This window comes from Paroedura picta, chromosome 6, assembly GCF_049243985.1.
Source record: "Paroedura picta isolate Pp20150507F chromosome 6, Ppicta_v3.0, whole genome shotgun sequence".
Classification (NCBI taxonomy): Eukaryota; Metazoa; Chordata; class Lepidosauria; order Squamata; family Gekkonidae; genus Paroedura; species Paroedura picta.
In genome coordinates this window covers 55,331,055-55,352,510 of record NC_135374.1, presented here as the reverse complement: position 1 = coordinate 55,352,510, position 21,456 = coordinate 55,331,055, and the positions used below count along the sequence as shown (strand labels likewise).

Sequence of the window (21,456 nt, the reverse complement as noted above, 5' to 3'; positions counted from 1 at the left end):
GCAAAAGTACTAATGTGCTTGAAGATATATAGTACTAATGTACTAATGTGCTTGAAGATATATAACATATATAACATATAACAGGATATCAGAGAGAGCAAGGTATAATACGTTTTTTACAAGAAATACGACTTTTAGTCTACACATAGAATATGCAGGGCTGCATAAATGTTAGGACATCCTAGGGGAAAATTTCATTGTTAAAATTGCAATGTAGACTGGAGAGAATTAAGATTCTGGGAAGGTAGCTGAATTTTGCAATTTATCAGCCTATGCCATCTATAGTTCATTACATGGATGGTTTGTTGCATTTTTCACACTTCCAGTTCCTCTGTAAGCGAACCATGAAATTGTTGCCTTCCCTGTAATTAAATAAACCTGGTAGCTAATCACTTACAGGTTCTCATTGTTCTCTCAATTGCATAATGCAGTATTCTTGTTATAACGAGATGGTTTTGAAATGTTGAGGAGTTTGAGGTGACACTGGCTAATTTGTCAATTGGTACTCAATAATTTAGGGTAGCCTTCAGCATTTATGAGTAAATAATTAACACCATTTATATAATAAAATTAAAATTGCAAATATTAATTTCTCTTTGACAGAGAACTAAAGATTAGTAAAAATATTTTGTCACCTTTATTTTCTTTTTGACAGCATAGAAATTATTTTCTTGAGCTCAGACAGACCTTACTGGTGTTCAGGAGTTATTATTTCTTTTGTGTAGTTCACCTCTCCCCACCCACATGCACACAAGTGAGATATCTTGAACAGGGAAAACATTTAATGCTTGTTAAAATTGTTAAAATCCAATATTTATTCAATAGCTATATTTATTTAATTATTATTTATGAGAACTGTAGCCACCCATTTCAAAGTCTAACAATGTAAAGTGACATCATAATTAAAATATGTCTTTTGGCCCATTGTTTCAAAAATATGTTGATCAAGTAATTGTTGCTTGGGCAGAATGGAAAAGCAACTGACGGTTTGCTGCTAGGTAAAATATGTTTTGTTGCATGGGGCCACAAGCCTGTTGAACACAAAAGATCTACTTTGTATATTAATATTTGATACTCCACTGTTGCAGAAGTATGTAATTAGTCTGAGAATTGTCCTGTGCTATTTTGAAGAGGATCTGGATGTTTTTAAAGATCTTGAAACAGTTGCCTCAGAAGTAATTCTTCTGTGTCTTGACATTGGCTTGCATTTGCATCTCGCATGGATTAAGTGTTGAGGAAACTGTGTTCACAAGAGTTGATCCAGTAACATTAGTCTGCCAAAAGTTACCACATTATTTGGCATCTATGTGCATGATATTTCTGGTTAGACACCTCTAGTCTGATAGTGGTCGTAGCAATCCAAACCCCAGTCAAAGCTTTCCATTTGAACAGCTAGAGAAACAGACAATAAAATTGATTCTGACCACCTTACTAACAGATGGAGGGGACAGTGGTTTTCTAGCACCATCCTAAGTCCCCACCACTGATAATGCCTCACTAGTTGGTATCCTATATCCATTGTCCAGAGGGGAAATAAGAAAAACAGAAACTCCTTGGCAAGGTATTTGCTTCATGGGAAACACTCTGGTGTGTTTCCCATGAAGCGAATGCCTTGCCAAGGAGTTTCTGTTTTTCTCTGTTATCCTCTAACAATCATAGAATGGTGTGTCTTGAAGCCAGGCAGCCACCACATGCTAATGGCATGAGTGGCAAGACCCCTGGAATTAATTTACACGAGTTACTTCTAGAGACTGAATGGCCTTTTGCCAGACAGATACACATGCCTCCATAGCTCACTCAGCATAAGCAAGCACAGTGGATCATACAGGACTGTTGCCACCAATGGTATGAATTTTAGCCAGAATGGGACACAAGACCAGGGAAAAGGAATACAGACACTGAAACATCAACAAGGGAAGTAACAGCTGCACTTTCACCAAAGGCAATCTTAGCACTCACACACACCCCATTTTTCACTGGAGAAAGGTACCCATTGGCAAACAGGTGACAAAGGGTTGATTCTCATTAAGAGAGATGATGGCCAGAAGGCAGTGCTTATATGTTATTCCACAGGCCAAGCAATACCAAAATAGGAAGAAGAGGCTGAACAAGAACTCACACCTTCCATACTTGGAAGCCATTCTCTAATCACTCATTCAACTTAGCACACAGGAATAAGGCATTATAGAGCGTCCCCAGCAACTCTGCTGCTCATGTGAGCCATAAATGCAGAGATAGGCATACCCAAGACTCCTGTTTTGATTCTGATGTGAGAATGAGCCCTGAGGAAGTCAAGCTGGTCTCCCAACACAGCTGGTGACACCCTCACACATCACCAGGAGGAGATGGGTGCATGAATGTGGATTGGCTTCCCTACAGACACATTATTTTGGCTGCCCGTCAGCTTCCTACGTTCCAGATGCTCATTATATCCATTTTCCTCAGGGATCTATGCACTCTATCCCCACTTTACCTTGTGCAAGATATATGGCATTTCAGACTCCAATAGCAATGTAGGAAAGTATGCAACCTGGAGACCATTTTACTTTTGCTAGAGCATACCTGTACCCCTTCCCTTGGACTGCTCTGTCAGCCCTCTCCCAGTATGCTGAAGACAGCTGAATTAAGGAATGATCATGGGATGGGAACTGAGCCTTGATAGCTGAATCCCATAGGACAGCTATAGAATAATCCACACATTTATTGAACAGCATCAGGAAAACAGTTGTCATGTAGTTGAATGAAGTTGCCAGTGTAGCAGTTTCCTTTAGCTTTTTTTTAAAAAAGGTAATGATAATGACTTTCATGTTGGCAGCAAACAAACCCAGAAGACTGAAATATACCTGCACTTTTTGTTTAAAAAAAAAGTTTCCATTTTAATGTCAAATTTATTATGTGTCCGTTCTTTTGGATACAATCTTGTTAGAAGGACATTATTGCCAGGTGATGGCTTTTATTCCATTATGTTGTTCAGGATGAGTTAAGGGTTATTGTATGTGAGAATGTTTCTGTTTCTAGGCCCCTTCTTGCTTATAGAAAACACCTAACGTGAGATAACACCTAACCTTATGCATGGTTGTATTTGCATGATCTCATCACTAGGTAAACCCAGTAGAACTGAAACTGAGTTGTGCTTTTACACAGAAGCATCCTGTGCCATCTTAGGACTTTGAATTGTTAACTGCCCAACTGATTTGGTCATGTGTAAGTGCTGTCAGTTCTGTTTTTAGGATGACATCTGTCAGCAGGAGTGTTTAGAAATTTATAACATTATGTAGACGGTAGTTTAGCAGTGCCATTGTTGCTTTGACAAAATTTACCTCTTTTAAAAATACAGCATAGCATTACCGTGTGTGGCATTGCCAACAGTGCTCTGAACTGATCTGGGAAACTGAGCTGACTTCCCCATTGTGAATTAGTGGTTCTGTAAGAGAACATAAGCTAAGTCATGTCAGATCAGGCCAGTGGCCCATCCAGTCCAATACTCTATGTTACACAGTGGCCAAAACCCATGTGCCATTAGGAGGTCCACCAGCAGAGCCAGAAGCCCTTCTACCGTTGCCTCCCAAACACTAAGAATACAGAGCTTCACTGTTTGTTTATTTTTTCTCCCTCTCCACAGCCTCGGCATGTATTCAACATGCTGAAGAAATATGTGCGTGCTGAACAAAAAGACAGGCAGCACACAATCAAACACTTTGAGCATGTCCGGATGGTGGATCCAAAGAAAGCTGCCCAAATCAGATCTCAGGTAACATACTCATCAAAGACATGAACACTCATTTTTAATACTGAATGAATGCTAATTACTGCAACAAGCAAAACTGTGTCACTATTTACCTTGTCATTCCGGTAGAGAAGATTTTCTCAATTTTTTAAAATGATGCCTGAGTTCTGTGAAAGCATAAAGGAGATGGCTAGAAATAAAGTCTAGTGATTTCATATAAAAAAGAAAAGTGGGGAGATTTCTTGGGAGTGATATGTTCTCTCCACTCAGTTAAAAGTAGTTATCTTCTGTTCAGTGCTGCTGTTATAATTTTCTTCCCTTAAAGCTACAGTACTAGCTTCTCTTTTTATACTGTGCTAAGGGAGAAGAAGGCATACATAAACACATATACCTTTGTTCGGTGTGGGGAAATGATAGCACCAGCACCATTCCCTATCTATCTCCCTTATTCCCTCACACATACAAACTTGCTCTGGGTGATAAAGGAACATGCAATTGGCTTTTTGCCACAGCAGCAAAACAGCTACTTGTTTCTTCCAGGCAAAACATAGAGGTAACCAGTTTTTCCCTCCAGGACAAGTTGTTGGTTTGCTTTGAGGGAACAGTAGAGGAAAAGTTTCCCTAGCCAAGTGTTGCAGACTTGCTCTGAAATGCTACAATTTTTGCATAACTGCCATTTTGTGACTGGCTCCATCAACCAAGCTGTCATTTTGTGCCTGGTAGCTCCCAAGGCTCTTGAAAAATGTAAATGGTTCACAGAAACAAGAAGTTGAGTATATATATCACCTACTGTTGATGTATATTAAGTCTTTAATACTCTATCATTTTCAATTAACATAGCATAATGATGTTTCTGTTATAGTCACTATAATATATTTAGTTCTAATGTCATGCATTGATTACATTTAACCATGCGCTAGACTAAATTTGCTTATGTAACACAGGAGTCAATAAAATATATGCTGCAGATAAAGGGTATTTTATAGAGAAAAATACAGCAAAAATACAATTTAGATAGTTTCAGAGGGTAGCCATGTTGGTCTGTGGTAGAACAGTTAGCACCTTGGAAACCAACAAGATGTTTGGGTATAAGCTCTCTTCATCAGTAGTTACATCTGAATACTATTTCTGGAGCCCCACCATGAGTAAATACACAAAGCAAAATATGAGGAGTAAGGAATTCTTCCTCTTGTAAGTAGGTTATTTGTCTCTTGGTAGACTGAGCAGGGACATTATTTCATAACCATATTCACTGCTTTTCCTTTGAGAACATTGTGGCTTACAATTTCTGTTACATGCGTCTTTGGATCTCACCAAGAAGCCCTGTGTTTCCTTTCTTGGAACAAATATGCAGATTTTTAACAATAAAAAACCTTGCTAAGTGTTAGGTTTTTTATTTTAAAAATTATTAGTAGCATAATACCAGCACACAGGCACACCCAATAAAGCTGATGTGCAATAGATTCCAGGAAGACATAAGACATTACGATGTTAATCATTCTGTCTGTGGAACTGCCAACCTCTCAGAACAGGCCAACCTCTCAGAATAGACTTTGAAATTTCCACAAGATTCAGCATTTTTGTAGTGCTCCCCCTCCCCTCTAGAAAGCCAGTTACTTTCCTGCCCAAACTGTCAGGTAACAGAGGAGAGGACAGTGCTTCTCTCTAATTCTCTCCCCACCACCATGGAGAAAGGACGTTTCTTGTACCTTGCCTCAATATTTTTGTTGAGTCTTTTCTCAGTTGATCTCTGAGTTAAGAATGGCTTTATTTTAAAAGTGCCAGCAGTGCAGCACTAAGATAGTGCAGAATGATGAGGGCATGGAATTACTTATTTGTTTGCGGAAGGCCATATCATGGAGACCTGTGAGAACTGCCACCTTTTCACATCTAACGAAAAGAATGTGAAGGCATCAAGGATGAAGACAATCCTGTAGGAAGAATTGGTCTGAGCTGACAAAAAACCCTTGGAATAGCCCATAAAAAGACTAGAACACCATCTTGGCATCAGTACCAATTGCCCCCTCCAAGCCCCTATCAAAAAAGGCCAAGCACACAGCGTTGAGTTCCCCTCAACTCCAGAAATCATTGTGGTGGCAAGAGCCCACTTTGCCTTTACATCTGTCACTGACTTCACGTCAAGGTCAAAGATCAAACTCACCTCACCAACAGTATCCAGCCCCACCATGGTACAAAGATTCACCATCCCTTCATCACCAAAGTTCAACTTCCCCTTGATACTAATCTCCATCACCACCTTGGCATAGAGATTCTAAACACTGTCAGCATCAACTATCTATATATCTTGTTGGCATAGTTCATCCTACTAGAGCATCCTAGAACACCAGCATCTTTGATGGACAGACTAGATTCTCCTTAGTCTTCAGAGTATGATGTCTTTAAGGCTGAGGTGGCGCCTTCGGACTACTGTAAAAACACAGCACCCTCAACTGAATTTCCCCAGAACTGTGGTCACAATGTCCCACAGTGGCAACTTCCTACAGGGCCAAGGGTTTTTTTTACCCTACAGTAGGGGACATATTGTTCCCCTTTCCACTATTGTAACCTTGATATCATTTGCCCCCCTGTACTACCTGGGAAAGAACCTTCAGCCTCTACAAAGCAATGAAACATATTTGGTGGTACCAGTAAATTTCACATCAGAAACCAAAGAAAGTGGTGAACAGACTCAGAGGACAAATGGGTCTGTACTTCCATGCCTTCTCTGGACAACCGCATAGTAAATCCATCACCTACAGAAGATTTAAAACTCTATTCAGAGCCACTAATTAGAAGGGTAAAAGCAGTGGAACTTGATTATGCTCCTTCAGATTTGAAGCCTTTGGATCCAATAATGTTCTTTATGGATCCAACTCAGGTCCAGAGCTACCTCTGGTCAGGCCTTTACCAAGAAGATAAAGAACTTGTTCAAAATCAGCAAGGAAGGATGTGAATTCCTCTTCAACAGTCAGTGGTAAGTTCTATAGTAACTGAGGATTTAGTATCCAGACGCAGATCTGGGGCAGATTCTTCCCCAGTGGATGAAGAGGGTGGTAAAGTTAACTTGTTAGGTAGGTGTATTCTCCAGGTGCATTCCTTTGAGTATCTCACTTTACAGTGGTAATGGGAAGGTACTGGATATTTCTACAGGAGCAGGTGCCCCAGTGTATGGGCTCCCTATCCAAAGAATAAAAGATGTTAGCCTAGGGATGATCTTTGCCAAGGGCCTGAGGCTGGAGAAGCAGCAGTTGAATGCATCAAGTCACATAGACTCATGAGACATTGCACACCTTAGACATTAGAAGGCCATCACTATTTTATTTACACCATACCATATAAAATAATTTAGATAAGATGACACCCTTTTTGCAAGTTTTAGTGGTCTCAAAAAGAAAACAGATCATCTCTAGGTGGGTGGTCTCTGCAATTCAGTTGGCTTATGACAGAGCTCATAAAGACAGCCTATTCCCAATCTGATCTCATTTCATCCAGGGCTCAAGCCTTGAAGAAGACATCTGCAGGGTAGTAAAGAGGTCACCTACCACATTCATCTGGCATTACTCCATGCACTCAAGGAGTGAAGCAGCTGTAGGGGGAGCAGTTTTGCAGTCACTTTTTTAGTTCCCACACCTCCCTCCGCACAGAAGACATGATGATGAAAACAAGGTTGCACTTAACCTATAACTGTTGTTCATCAAATGACAGCTGTGCCACAAGTCTACATCCCTTCCTCCTTTCCCTGCTGTGGGCTGATATTTCTCTTTGGTCTGCCTACTCCATGGTAGCAAAGGTGGAACTGAGGGAGGAATGCTTTCCCAGTCTCTATTACATTACCATGTGGGCAGGAAAGTACCTAGCTGTCATCTCAAGATGAAGGGAAGGGGGAGCACTCTAAAGATGTTGAATCTTCTGGAAGCTTGAAAGCCTGTTCCCTGCAGCTAGCCTACACCTGCATAGACTCTTGTGTTCCACAGCTACAGGTAAGTGCAACCTTGTTTTACTCAACAAGCAGTTAACCTGTGGAATTCACTGCTAGTGGATGTAGTGATGGCCACATGCATGGATAACTTTAATGGGGGTTAGACAGATTCATAAAGGAATGGTCCATAAATAGCTACTAGCCATGGTGAGTTAAGGGAACCTCTATAATACAGAGGCAACACACTGCTGTATACTAGTGCTGGAAGCAACATCAGGAGAAGTGATTGACCATAATACCTTGTAAATGGCTGACCATTGGTCTGATCTAGCAAGTATCACCTATGTACTTGGCAGGCCAATCATGCATGGCAGCAGCCACACTGGGCCACTGCCGATTCGTTGTGGCGGAATAGCACACTTCGCAGTTTCTTGTGTCCCCATGGGGAATGCATTTCAGTGGTGGAACGGGTCTGCCTCTTTCTACGTCCCTGCAGAGGACACATTTTGGCAGTGGAGAAGCTCCGCCACCTAAATGCATCCCCTTGGGAAACACAGCCATGGCAGAAAGGTTCCACCGCATGGGGAGCAGGGGGAGGTTTGCAGGAAGGTGGGATTACGCGAGATCATGATCCCACCTTCCTGCAAAATAACAACAAAAATTTGACCCCATGGTGCTATGAAGTGGTGCAGAGCCAAGTGGGGCATTTTCAGTCCCTTCCTGGCCCTAGTAGTATGGTGCCAGGAGCAGGGTTTGTTGGTGCATGGGCCTGGCCACTGATGATGGCCACAGCAAAAAAGGGAACACTGGAAAATCAGCATTCCCTTGCTGCAGGCCATCAGAAGCCCTAAATTGAGCCAGGCCCGTGCTGACATCATGCATAAGCAGGGATTAGCCCCATTGTCATGCAAATGCTGGCCTGGCCTTTTCTGCCCATGATATTTTTATTATTTTGTGGCATAAGAGCAAGGAATTTGTTAATACTTTCAAATATTTTTAACAATTTCAAATAAAGAAAATCATTATTAAAACAGGAGCACCCGTCTACCCTGAGCCACTTGAAGCTTCAGTATGCAGCAGACTGATACCATTGGGAAGAGCAAGCTCTAGCTTTCAACTTCTTGTTTCAGATTTAAGTAAAATACTATTTTCCTGCTGTTCCCCAGGGAAAGGGAGAAATGTTCAGGTCATATGCAAGGGCTTTTTCCTACAAAACTTCAGTTAGAAATTCTGCACTTGACTGTTGACATTCTTGTCCTTCCTGCTGACAGCACTTGTTTAATGTGAGTTAATCCTCCTTGACATAGATGGTACAATGAACAGCACTGAAGATACCTGCCACAAAACTGTACCTTTTCTGTGCATATATGACAGAACCGAATTGCCTTGTGACTTTTTAATGGGTTCTCGGCTGCAAATTGATAAAGCTGACAGGGGGTGCAAATTGTCTTTCTCTAAAATGTGTTTAAAGTTGTATCCATCACATTTTTCTTGATATATTAAAGATCACCACTGCAAACTGATTTTTCATCTCTAGGTTATGACTCACCTACGTGTGATATATGAGCGCATGAACCAGTCTCTTTCTCTCCTCTACAAAGTGCCGGCTGTTGCTGAAGAGATCCAAGATGATGTTGGTAAGTTGCTGTACTTTGCACTCTTAAGTGTTATGGGGGGGCTGTTAATTTTCAGCTCAGGAAAGACTAGATTAATTAAAATATAATTGGCTTGTTGCTATTAAATAAAACATTGTTATTAAAATACTGTGTCGGGAGAGGAAACACAGTTTGATAAAATGCACACCATAGATAAATACTGCAATATTTTATTGGAGAATCTTTCCCAGTTTAGGCAGAGATGAGAGTGATTTTCCTTTTCTTTTTTATTCTCTCCCTTTTTAAAAATGTTATTCTGTTCATATCTTTCTATTTTCTTCATGGGACTAGGAGAGAAGGGAGGAGTTGGCTATGGCTTATATTATATATTTAATACTGACCAACAAGAAAGGGATGCTCATTTTGTAGGAAATTCTGAGCAAATGAAAAGAGCAGAGAATATTTTGACATAAGCTTCACAAAGCAGCAGTCTAAAGAACAATGATCCCATTTTCTCTGAAGATGGAAGTTTAACTTAAATTATAAGAAATTCTCCTTGAATTCTTCAGAATTGTTTACATGGTGAGATTGTTCTCATTTGGCAAGTGTAGCACATTACAATTTCCTGTCTCTCTATCCCCTGCAGTTGTTGTCCTGTTATTTCAGCCTGTGTGTTATACTAACAGGTTGGGTAATGATGAATGTTTGAATAATGGGATTCAGGAGTCTTCAGATTAGGGCTTTCAAAGTGAAGCTGTCATATTTGCTGGTGAGGCTTCAAAGAATGAATGAAAATGAGCAATTTCCTTGTCAGTACGATATTCTAAAACAGCCTTTGTCTCCTTTTCTACCATTGAGAAACCTCTGAAACATTCTTCAGGCTTCAAGAAACCCCAGAAGTAGCATGATAAGCAGAATATGGTTGGGAAGCATAGCTGTGTACACACTCACCTGGGCACTCTCCCCTTCCCACCCCGTACGCCCATCATTGGCCATTTTGAGAGGGGGCAGGTCAACTTGACCACATATGATCAAATCAGCTGATAAATCAGCTGATTTTAAAAATATATATTTTAAATTAATTAACTCCCACCCATTCAAGAAACACTTCCAGGGCTGTCAAGAAACCCTAGGGTTTCATGAAACCCTGGTTGAGAAAGCCTGTTCTAGAACCTTCTTGACAATCCCATGCGTACTATAGTGTTAGAAATCTAAATGTTGAATAAAAACAATTATTTATGTTCTTTATAATTAATTTCTCAATTTTTGTTATATCCCACTAATCATCATCTAATGTTCAGTACAGTAATTAAAAAGTAGTGCTTTGTGTAAGAATTCGGGTTCTCTTAAGCATGGTAAAGTTTGGTAGAGATCTTTAAAAGGAAAATCATGGGTGAGCAAAGCTTGAATAGATGAGCATGGGGCCATTTGATCAGTATGACCAGTATTTTATCAGTGTGACTGCTGATGTTGATATTAAATTAATACATAGTGTTGTGGTTAGTTAAGTCCTGAAGTATCAGAGAGAAATTGTATCCTACTATACATTTCTTAGAGCCTCTTGTGGCACAGAGTGGTAAGCGGCAGAAATGTTGTCCGAAGCTGTCTGTACATGAGGTTGGGAGATCGATCCCAGCAGCTGGCTCAAGGTTGACTCAGCCTTCCATCCTTCTGAAGATGGTAAAATGAGTACCCAGCTTGCTGGGGGGTAAAATGGTAATGACTGGGGAAGGCACTGGCAAGGCCCCATCCTGTATTGTCTGCTATGAAAATGCTAGAGGGCGTCACCCCAAGGGTCAGACATTACTCGGTGCTTGCACAGGGGATAACTTTACCTTTTATGCATTTCTTTTAAAAAAAACCTGTATAGTGTAGACAAATGAATTATCCAAGTTTGTTTGTCTGCCCTTGTCAATACTGCCAGTGTTAAGGCAAAACATTATACAGTTCATATTGAATAATACTTATAGCTAGCCATCCACACAGGTTGTCCACTGATATTTGTCCTGTATGTGAATTGCCCTGTAAATAAATTCCTGTAGAACCATGTGGGTTTACAGGAGAAATAATTAAAATAGTACTAGAAACTGGAAAATGAGGCCTGTGAGTCTTTTGAAGGAAAAGTTAATGGAAGTTATTACAAATACAAGAACAAGAAGTACAGTCCCCAGAAATTGGTGCAAGCTGCCAACTTACTGCAATTGTGGCTTCTTTCTTAATTGTGTGTGGTTGCTCTATTAGTCTGTTTCTTTGTCAGGCAAAATCTCTTATAAACTACTTTTGTGTGCTTTCATATGCATTTTCCATCATCAAGTAGTTCTTATGAAACAGCATAATAGCTTGACATGTTTCTTCCCTGTTTTTTGTTTTTTAGATGAGTTGCTTCAGAGAGAGCAAAACTACTCTGATGATGTTTTGGCAAATATGATCAGTGAGCCTAGGATCAGCTATGGAAATGATGCCCTGATGCCTTCATTGACAGAAACTAAAACAACAGTTGAACTCCTCCCAGTCGATGGGGAATTTGGCCTAGACCTTCAGCCTTGGCATCCCTTTGCAGTGGATTCTGTCCCAGCCAATACTGAAAATGAAGGTAATGCAAAATGACTAGAGAGGATTTTGTTGTTGTTTTTTTTCTATAGAGAATGATGTGAATGGGTTCATTGTAAATTTTTCTGACTAACATTGTATGCTCTTGTGTGGTGAAAATCTTCCACAACAGTTTACCAGTCTACAGTAGAATAGAAACTTATGCATAACTGCAGATATCAAGATGCATAAGGTACCTTAACAGGAAAGCTATTAAAAATTGGAGTAACTCCACTAAAAAGTTAACTAACTTGTCAGAATTAGATTCAATTTTAAATAATAAACACCTAATTAAACAATGTGCCTTTCAGTGGTTAATGGAAAAGTTTTGCTACCTTGGAGTTTCTTTTAAAGTGAATTCGATTAATATGGACAGGTTTGAATAGGCTGTTCTTAGTTGGCTTATTTCAAAATTATTGCAGTTAATTCTTGTTGATCATTGGAAAAATAATTGATTTGAACATCTTGTAGGAATACTGTTTAAAGTGAACATTTTTGGCCTTCTTTGGACTTATCACATTTGAAGTCTCTGATGATTCAAACAATTAGATATAAACTGATAAACTTTAAGACATCAAACTTTTTTTCCTGGCTGGATCAGGTTTGATTTAGATGCAGATTTCTGTATCAGAATGTTTTCCTTAAAAAGACAAAAAAAAAAAAAAAACAACCCTCTTCACTTCTTAATATTGAGGCCTTGTACCCAGGTAAATTGAAGTGGCAACACACTCTCTGGGTTAAGTAGCACAGTTGTTATTTTGGATAAGTCAGAGTAGGGTTGTTAGGCAAAGGGGAGCAGTAAAGTCACCAGGGATTTTGCCGATTATCCATGAATCACCCATCACCCTTCAATATTCAGAAATGCAAGCTGATGAGAAGTTGTCAGAGTGCAGGAGAATAAATTTGCTCCTAGATAAACAAGAAAACTATTGTGGAGCCAAAGGGAAGAATGGATAAACATGCTCTGCAGTATTTAAAGAAATACACATTACTCAAGAGCTTTTAAATTGTCCCAGTAACCCACTGCAAATCTTTTCTTGGTAGAAAATAACTGAGCATTTAAATATTAAGTACAACCACCATATGTAGAGGCAAATTTTATAGCTGGAACAAAACATCAACATTAATTTAAATTAATTAAAAAATTAACATTACTATTCCCATTAAAATGCACAGCTTCTTCTTGATAGACTTAGGTTTAGGTTTTAGAGAACTCCTTTTGACACTTCTTTCTAAGATAGTGATACGTGAAGCAGATGAGACAATCACAGAACATCAGAGTCCAAAATCAGAGGATTAAGAATTTTTCTGTCCCATAAATCACCAAATAATCACCCTTTCTCTTAATCTCTAGCTCAATTATGCTCTTTGACCCTCTAGTATCAGATGATGCTCCAAATCCAATCAGGATCCATATTCACAGGGACTCCCTAGAAGACTGCATCATCACTCCTGCTCCCCCCACCCACATGCCTTGTGGATAGCATGTCTTCAGAAAGAACTAATTGCTGCATTTTTGTTTCTGGCCTTGAAAGAGATAAAAGCCAGTGAACAAGATGGATTAATTACAACACCTGCAAACTGGAATAGATCCACTAGTATTCACCTTAACCCTTGGGAGGGAACAAATGGCGCAGAGAACTCAAACATTTTCCCTTTTAGAAACCACTACAATTAATAGCATTTGTCAAATAGACCATCTATGCCATGCATAGCTGCATTTCATTGCTGTGAAAATGCTGTTGAATTTGATACCATGAAACTTTTATTTTAACAATCAAGTTCACAGCTAGCACTGCAAATATTTGGGCTAACTGTTACTGATTTTTGGTTGCAAAGAGTATGTGTCTGGAACAGTAAAAGCAGGAATATAGCTTCCTCTCTCTAATGTAGGCAGAAACAAGGTATGTTTTTTTAAATTAGCCTAGAAGAGTCTTTCTGAAAATTTTGTAACATTTTGCTATTTTATGTCTCTTTTTCTTATTTATCTACTGTGTCTACTGTTATCCTTCCTTGTTTTAGACAGAAAACATCATTTGGACAAAAACACCACTTGGACTATTTTGTTCTATACATAAATGTGCTTTAATAGATATTATTCTTTAATAGATTTTATAAATGTGTGGAACTTTAGGTCTTGCATGCTTTTGGCATATATGCAAGATGCTTGAAGAGTACACTTATAGATGTAAAGTGTGAATGCAAGGAATTGCTTGCCAACACATCTGTCATCTAAGTACAGTTTTTCATGGAACCATGCTTAACAGTAGCTCCCTTCTGATCATATGCTCTGGTCAACTTATGTTTGATTTTATCTAGCATCTGAAATGGCCTTCAGTGTGATCTGCTGATAGAAACTTTGACATAGTTTACATATTTCTGACTCCCACACTGAAGTTGTTTAAGCGGCAGACATGGTCTTATTGGGTGCTGTGACTTTTGCCTCTGCATGAATAGTCATGACCATTAGGCACAGTAACATAATGAGTTTTTGATTTTATTTTGACACATTTGTGGCTTTTTTTTCTTGCCTGTGTTCTGCCTGGGTTGAATGCATGTGTGGCAGTTGTGAACCTGCTGCCATAAGCATAAGTCTTTGGTGAGTGTTCTAAGATTTGGTGACAAAATTCACACAGCTCACCACTTGCATGCCAGTGATTTTCTGAATGTCTTCTGTCATACTTTTGCAGAGTCTGTCTACAAAATCTAGCATGATACAGATTTGTGTAGTCAATTTCTTTTGTAATTAATGCTTTTGCTACATTATGCAATTACCAATCCAAAATTTAGATGTCACTGCTCTATACTGAGCCAGACTGTTCACCTGTCTAACTCTATATTGTTTGTTTCTGACTGGCAATGGCTCTCTTAAAAGTGTCCAGCAAAGAAAGGGCTTTCCTGATACCTTCTGTCTGAGGTTCTTTGAAGTAGACATTTCAGGGAGTAAATGTACCTGTAAATCATTTTCTCTAATTATTGAATTCCAGCCCTTTCTCATATAGACGTCTCCTTGAGACTGTGTTGAAATGCTAACCATTCCAGGCTTTTAATACCAACGTTTTCAGCCCAACGGGGTAGTTAATGCTTGTTAAATGAAAGAGGAATTAAATCCTAAGCAAACAAACAAATAACAAATCACAACAGAGAGGAACCCAGAGCAAAGAAAAGTCCCCTGACCCATAAATGAGTAAGCTAGCTAAGCAATCCCCCCCCCCCCATTCTAAGCAGCAAGGCTCTTTTTTCCGTTCACCCTCTCCATTCAAAACTACAACATCAATAAAGGGGACAGGTGCTCTTCCTCCATTCATATAGATTTGAGACCACTATAAAGAACATGCAGTGCCTATAGACAACTTGTTATGGTGGCATGAGCCATGGCACCCTTAGGTGTGAGACATGATGGTATCTTAGTCTGTGATGGCGTGGGTGTTCATAGCAACAAGTCATCAACTCATGTTGCTGGCCAGCAGTTATTGTTGATATAGCGGGGAGAGAGTGTCCCATCTGCAGTCACCATAGCCTTTCAGTTCACCAGCTTATAAAGTGGTTACATAGCATGACCAAATCTTTCTGGGGTGTTGGGCTGCATTCCAGAGCCATCCCCAGCTTTGTTTTGCTTGGACAGTCATCCCACTGGCAAGGTGATTATGGGAAATGGGCTCCAAAATGCAAGGTTGCAGGAGGATTAGCTGTGCATACATGGTCCACCTCCCTGGGAGCAGGATGAAGAAGAAAAGCAGGTTTTGTATGCCCCACTTTTTCACTACTCAAAGAAGTCTCAAAGCAGCTTACAAACTCCTTTCTCTTCCCCTCCTCCAGAAAACATGCCCCGTGTGGTAGGTGAGATTGAGATAGCTCTATGAGAACAGTTCTGCAAGAAAAGCTTTAAGAGAACTATGACTAGCTCAAGGTCACCCATCTGGCTGCATGTGGAGGAGTGGTGAATCAAACCAAATTCTCCAGATTAGAGTCCACTACTCTTTAACCACTATGCCATGGATTTCACACTATTACTATTGGTAGCAGTTTTGAGCTGGAGCTCTTTACAGTTATGATTTGTTAGAATCATAGAGTTGGAAGGAACCTCCAGGATCATCTAGTCCAGTGGCCCCCAACCTTTTTATCACCAGGGTCCACTCAACACCGGGGACCACTCAATGCCTTTTACTGAGGCCCAGTGGGGGGGGGGTAGTTTACTCCTCTACTCTCAACCACTGCCCTAACGCTCTCTGATCTCTATGGTAATGTTTAAACATCCCTTCAAAATAAGATACAGACATGCCACAACAATGAACATAAGGAACATTTTATTTTCACTCATGAAAATATTCACTATTTTAACTCATGACAATGACAAATCAATGGGAACCCTGAGCTTGTTTCTTTGCAATGAGATAGTCCCATCTGGGAATGATGGGAGACAATGACACCCGAAGTATGTTGTAAAGGGCTTGGGGGGGGGGGAAGGCGTCCTTCGGGGCCCACCTCCAATTAGTCGAAGGACCACATGTGGTCCACGGCCCACAGGTTGGGGATCGCTAATCTAGTCCAATTCCCTGCACAATGCAGAAACTCACAACTACCTGCCTACCCACCGTGACCCCAATTTCATGCCCAAGTGATCTCCCACCCACCAAAAATCTCCAGAATCCAGCCTGGCCTGGAGGAAATTCACCTATCAGCTCACAGTGATGATCAGCAATTCCCTGGGTAGGCATGGAAGGGACAAACACTGGCACATCCCTTCCTGCCTAAGTTCTCACAATCTGCCTAAGTTCATAAAATGGCATTTCTATTGGATGACTATCTAGCCTCTGCACACTATCTAGCCACCCACAATTGTGCCTGTAGCTCCTGGTTACAGCAGGAATCTTGACCCTAAACTGCAGTCACCTTCACCACAATTAGAACATTGGTGCAGGAGTGTGCAGCTACCTGCAACTGTGTGGTTAGCTCCCACACAGGGTGAAAGACTTGGCCCTGCCCTATAATCACGTCACTCCACAGAGGGAGAGTGGGCTGGCTCCATAGTTGGCCCTAGATTGTAATGCAATACAGTACAGCCACCTACTCTTCTGGTTGCTCCCAGGCCACAACAGAGGCCCTGCATTCATCTGGTTGTTGGAGAGAGGATGGGCCTAGCCTGGGACACATCCATCCACAACAGTGACAGCAACAGTTGTCTCCTGCTTACTGCTGGGGTTTGTCCAACTTGGTGTAGTGGTTGTGAGTGCAGATTTCTAATCTGGTGAGCTGGGTTTGATTCCCTGCTCCCCTACATGCAACCAGATGTGTGACCTTAGGCTTATCACAGCAGATAAAGCTGTTTTGACCAAGCAGTAATATCAGGGCTCTCTTAGCCTCACCTACCTCACTGAGTGTCTGTTGTGGGGGGCACTTTCCTGGGAGCACCTTCTTTGGGTGTCCATAACCTGGCCCCAAGAAGTCCAATCTTCACCAAACATGGTGAGCAGATATAGGATAGTTAGTTGGAAATGCTCTGTGATTGTGGATTCTCTAGGACCCCTGGGTAGGTTCCCCTCCCCCCATGCCCTGAACTTCTTGAGTTCAGAGTTGGAAGAGTGACTGATTTTGGTTTGGGACACATCTGAAATCTGAACTGGGTTTCCCAATTTAGCAATGTACCTTGACTGGCCTAACATAGAGATGGACACAAATTGGGAAACCCAGTTCAGAATTCAGATGTGTCCCAAACCAAAATCAGTCACTCTGCTAAATCTGAATTCAAGGAGTTAATCTGTGGTAAAACTTACATATTAAAACATGCAATGCTAATTTCCAATCCTTTTTCAATGGCAGTCCAGGAAAAAGGTACTGAGAGAGGGACTGTATAAGGCTGAGGTTCCCCCAGGCTTGTTCACATAATGGAAACTATGGCTGTGTGTTGTGTTGGAATGATTCCAGAGCCTCAACCTGAGAGCTTTTGGTTTGTATCATTTTTAAAGTACCTTTTAGTTATTCCACTTTACATCAAGGAACAAGTGGAAGATAGGCAACTAGTCACTGGTTTCCCAAAAATGTTCCATGACAAGCTTGGCTACTGCATAATTGTCTCAAGGAGAATATAAGGCTGTACTTAAAGTGGTGGTCAGAAGGTAAAGCCCTTCTTCAAGGGAGCCACAATTGATTAATAAAATATAAGTACATATATGATAATATTTATGTTGGGCCAAAGGCAGGAGATATTCTGAAGCAAACACTGAAGACAGAAGCTGTAGAACTTTTGGTAGTTGGTTCTTGATAGCTAACATGTAAAGTAATCAGAAGTTCATTAATTGCATTTTTCCATTTAGTTTGAAATTGTTTCCACGCCTTTTCTTTTGTTTCCAGGATTAACTTAAAGCAGATCTCTTTCAGCTGTTGCTTTTATAACTTGGTTTGTGGCAGTTCCTTTCCTGCGCTGTCCTAAGCAATACCATTGGCAACTTAATTTTAAAGCTTTTGTTTATTTTTTATTTGCTCTTTTTCTTTCCTTTTGTTTGTTTCTTTGGCTGCATATACCAAGTTGAGCCAGTTGATGCCCGACCAGCTGCAGACAGAGGACTCACCACACGACCAGGTATATAATGTGCATGGCTTTTACCTAACCTGTGTTTGGCCTGCTTGTCTGTGATTGGCTTTAGCTGAATGGATCACATTTTCTTTGTTATATTTCTCTGCTGTACTATTGTGTCACTATAAGTACTTTAGCTGAGTCATCTTTCTGAAACATTTCCCATCATTACCCATGAAAGAAGTAACTGTACCAAGAATATGCTGAAGCTAAAATTGGTGTGGCTAAGTTATTTTTGTTCCCCAGAGAATGTATGCAAATCCGACTGAGGGCTTTTAATTACATTTTTTAAATCCAGTAGCACCTTAGAGACAAACAAGAATTTTGGAATACTTTTTACATAGAGAGTCATTAAAATGTGAGATTCATTTGATAGTCAAAGTTTCCTTTGTATTTAGAGAGAGAATAAAAAAACAAATATTTTTGGTTTGGAAATATTAAGTATAGTGAGTTGGCTCTCCAGAAAAGAACTAGAAAATTAAACTTGTAAATGTACTTAGAATTTAATTTTAATTCCAAGGTATGTTTAAGGAAGTATTTTGTGGGTTTATTTGTATGTAATTGCTGACACTTGCCAAAGTCATTTCAGCTCCTTGTGTCCCACCTGCAATGGGCTTCATGAATTGAAGAGACTCTTTAGTTCATTCTACCCTCAAGTCAGTGGTGCTCAATGTCATTAATTCCAAAAAGTGCTGTATTATTTGGAGTAGTATTTTCATTTGTTAAGATGAAGCAAATTATCCATGATACAATTAACATAATCTGAATATTTTTAGAAGGTGGCCTGCTAGCAAAAAAAAAGCATGCATGGATCTTGCAGTTCACAAACTTGTGTGATTCAGGGCAGAACTATGTGTTACATTTCCCCCAGGGATGTCACTAAATTCATGAAGCCCATTGCAGGTGCCAATACACAAGGAGCCAATACAGCATCACTTTTTAGATTAATTTCTACTAAGGCATTCAGTAATGCAAATCTGAATCAGTCCTTGATCTTGTTTGTGATACTTTGGTAAATAAACAACAGTGTCTTGCATCCAATGAAGCTGAAGGTAGTAGATTCAGGATGGACAAAAGGAAATACTTTTTACATAGAGAGTCATTAAAATGTGAGATTCATTGCCAGAGGATGTAGTGATGACCTCAGGAATAAACAGCTTTCAAAGGAGATTAGATGGATTCTTGAAGGATTCATAGGCACTAAACCTCTGAATCCCAAAGCCAGTAGGCATCATTGGGGGAAGGTCTCAGCCTCTATACCCTATTGTTAGCCCTCCAGATGAACTGATGGCCACTATGTGAGACAGGATGCTGAACTAGATGGACCACTAGTCTGATCCAGCAGGGCTCTTCTTATGTTCTTATATACCCCAATGCCTAGGTAGATTCTTCTGCATGAAATCATTATTGTAATCTTCCTAAGGAATAGAATGCTGAGAATGTTTAATGTCTCAATCCAATATGTTTTTTCAGGATTACTCAGATTTTTCCATAATACTTCTTAGCCAGTCTGTTATAGTTATATTTGTGTAGCTGAAAGGGGTTTCCCTCCCCCTCTCCATACTTGTGACTAGTGATTGTAGGGGAATATAATTTGTCATTGCAGGAATTAATTTATAGAAGTCTTGGGATCTTCCCCTATAAACAGAGATTCCAAATTCTGGCTTAGAATCTTGGTTGCAGAGAAGATAACAAAGCATAGTATGTCATTTTGCCTCAACCAGAATCTGTTTTGTCAGATACAGACCCACTCTTGTTTGTCTCAAAAGTGTACACTTTTAATTGGATTGCTGCACATGAGCCCAGAAGATCAACAAGGCTAGTTCATATAATGGTATCTCATATTCTATCATTTCATCTAAACCATGCCTGTGTGTACAGATTTAGGATGCAGGTATAATTCTCTCTTAATGTAAAGTACAAAAGTAGTGGTTGTGTTTATAACAAAAGGTAGATTAGCTTTAGAGTAGACTTTTAATTCCTATTTTTAAAGCGAACACAATTATATACAACATATTTCATCTGCCATTTACAAGAAATCTTACTTTACGTTTACAGCTGAGGTATTAAAAAAGGATAAAGTCAGCCGCTGCATTTCAGACCTTAGATTCAAAGGCAAATCAAGATTCATTGCTGCCTACCGAATCCCAAAGATAGTCCCACCTGCCATTATTCAGTTTTCTACATAGAGGTGTGCAAAACCAAAGAGGTATTTTTCAGTTTTGGTCTGTTGGACCCCCCCAAAAATTGATGTTTAAAAAAAAATCTAAAATATCAATACCCAAATTCAGGCCAGGATTTTTTTGGAAATCCCACATTTTTTCAAGTCAAATAAACCCAAGAATAAAAACTACCAATAATAAAAGCCAGCCTGACTTCTCCTGCAGCATGGTTTAAACAGTACTGCAGGAGAAGTTTACAGTGGGGAGGTCACTTGGCTGCACACACAGATATAGCCGGGAACTCTCAACTCCCGCTGCCCTGGCCAATCCAGGGCTGATTCCTCTTGTAGCTCAGTTAAAACCAGTTAAAACTGAGCTGCAAGAAGAACCAGGCCCAGCTGAGGCAGCGCAGAGCTCTCAGCTCCTGCCACCCCGGCTGATTTTTGGTATGGCTGAATATATCTGAATAAAAATTGGGAGGAAAATGTCTTTTTTACAGGCTCAGCTATACCAGTAGCCATTCAGATTCTCTTATCTGTATTCAGATTAACTTTGGGGGGAGTTTCTGCCTGTGCTCACCCCCCCCCCCTCTGAGCAGCCCCGCTGAAGCCTTGGTGCGACTGGCCCAGTGGGGGGATTGAGTGAGGCTAGCACCCGTTGTATTTTTCCTACAACGGGCTTTTCTGCTAGCTCTTTATCTTTTCAGATAAAAGTTTGCACGTAGTACCCAGACTTGTAGGTCACCATATACATGGTAAAATATTAGTACTAAATAACCAATTCGTCCCCACATATCTGAGGGACTGCCTGTTGCCCTATGCCCCCCCCACAGGGCTTTACGCTCTGCGGGCACTGATTTGTTAGTGATTCCCATCTCAAGAGAGGCATGC

General features: G+C 40.2%; 1 protein-coding gene across 4 annotated transcripts in view; it reads left to right on the top strand.

The window, feature by feature from the left end:
* APP (amyloid beta precursor protein) overlaps nt 1-21,456 on the top strand; it is a 141,926-nt gene that overhangs the window by 112,017 nt on the left and 8,453 nt on the right. For 2 of the 4 annotated variants that reach the window (XM_077342473.1, XM_077342471.1), the window contains 4 exons: nt 3,623-3,751; nt 9,184-9,283; nt 11,616-11,834; nt 18,357-18,410. In XM_077342473.1, coding sequence (XP_077198588.1) covers nt 3,623-3,751; nt 9,184-9,283; nt 11,616-11,834; nt 18,357-18,410 — 502 coding nt within the window. The remainder of the gene's footprint in view (nt 1-3,622; nt 3,752-9,183; nt 9,284-11,615; nt 11,835-18,356; nt 18,411-21,456) is intronic. The other 2 variants (XM_077342474.1, XM_077342472.1) reach the window with 1 other exon arrangement.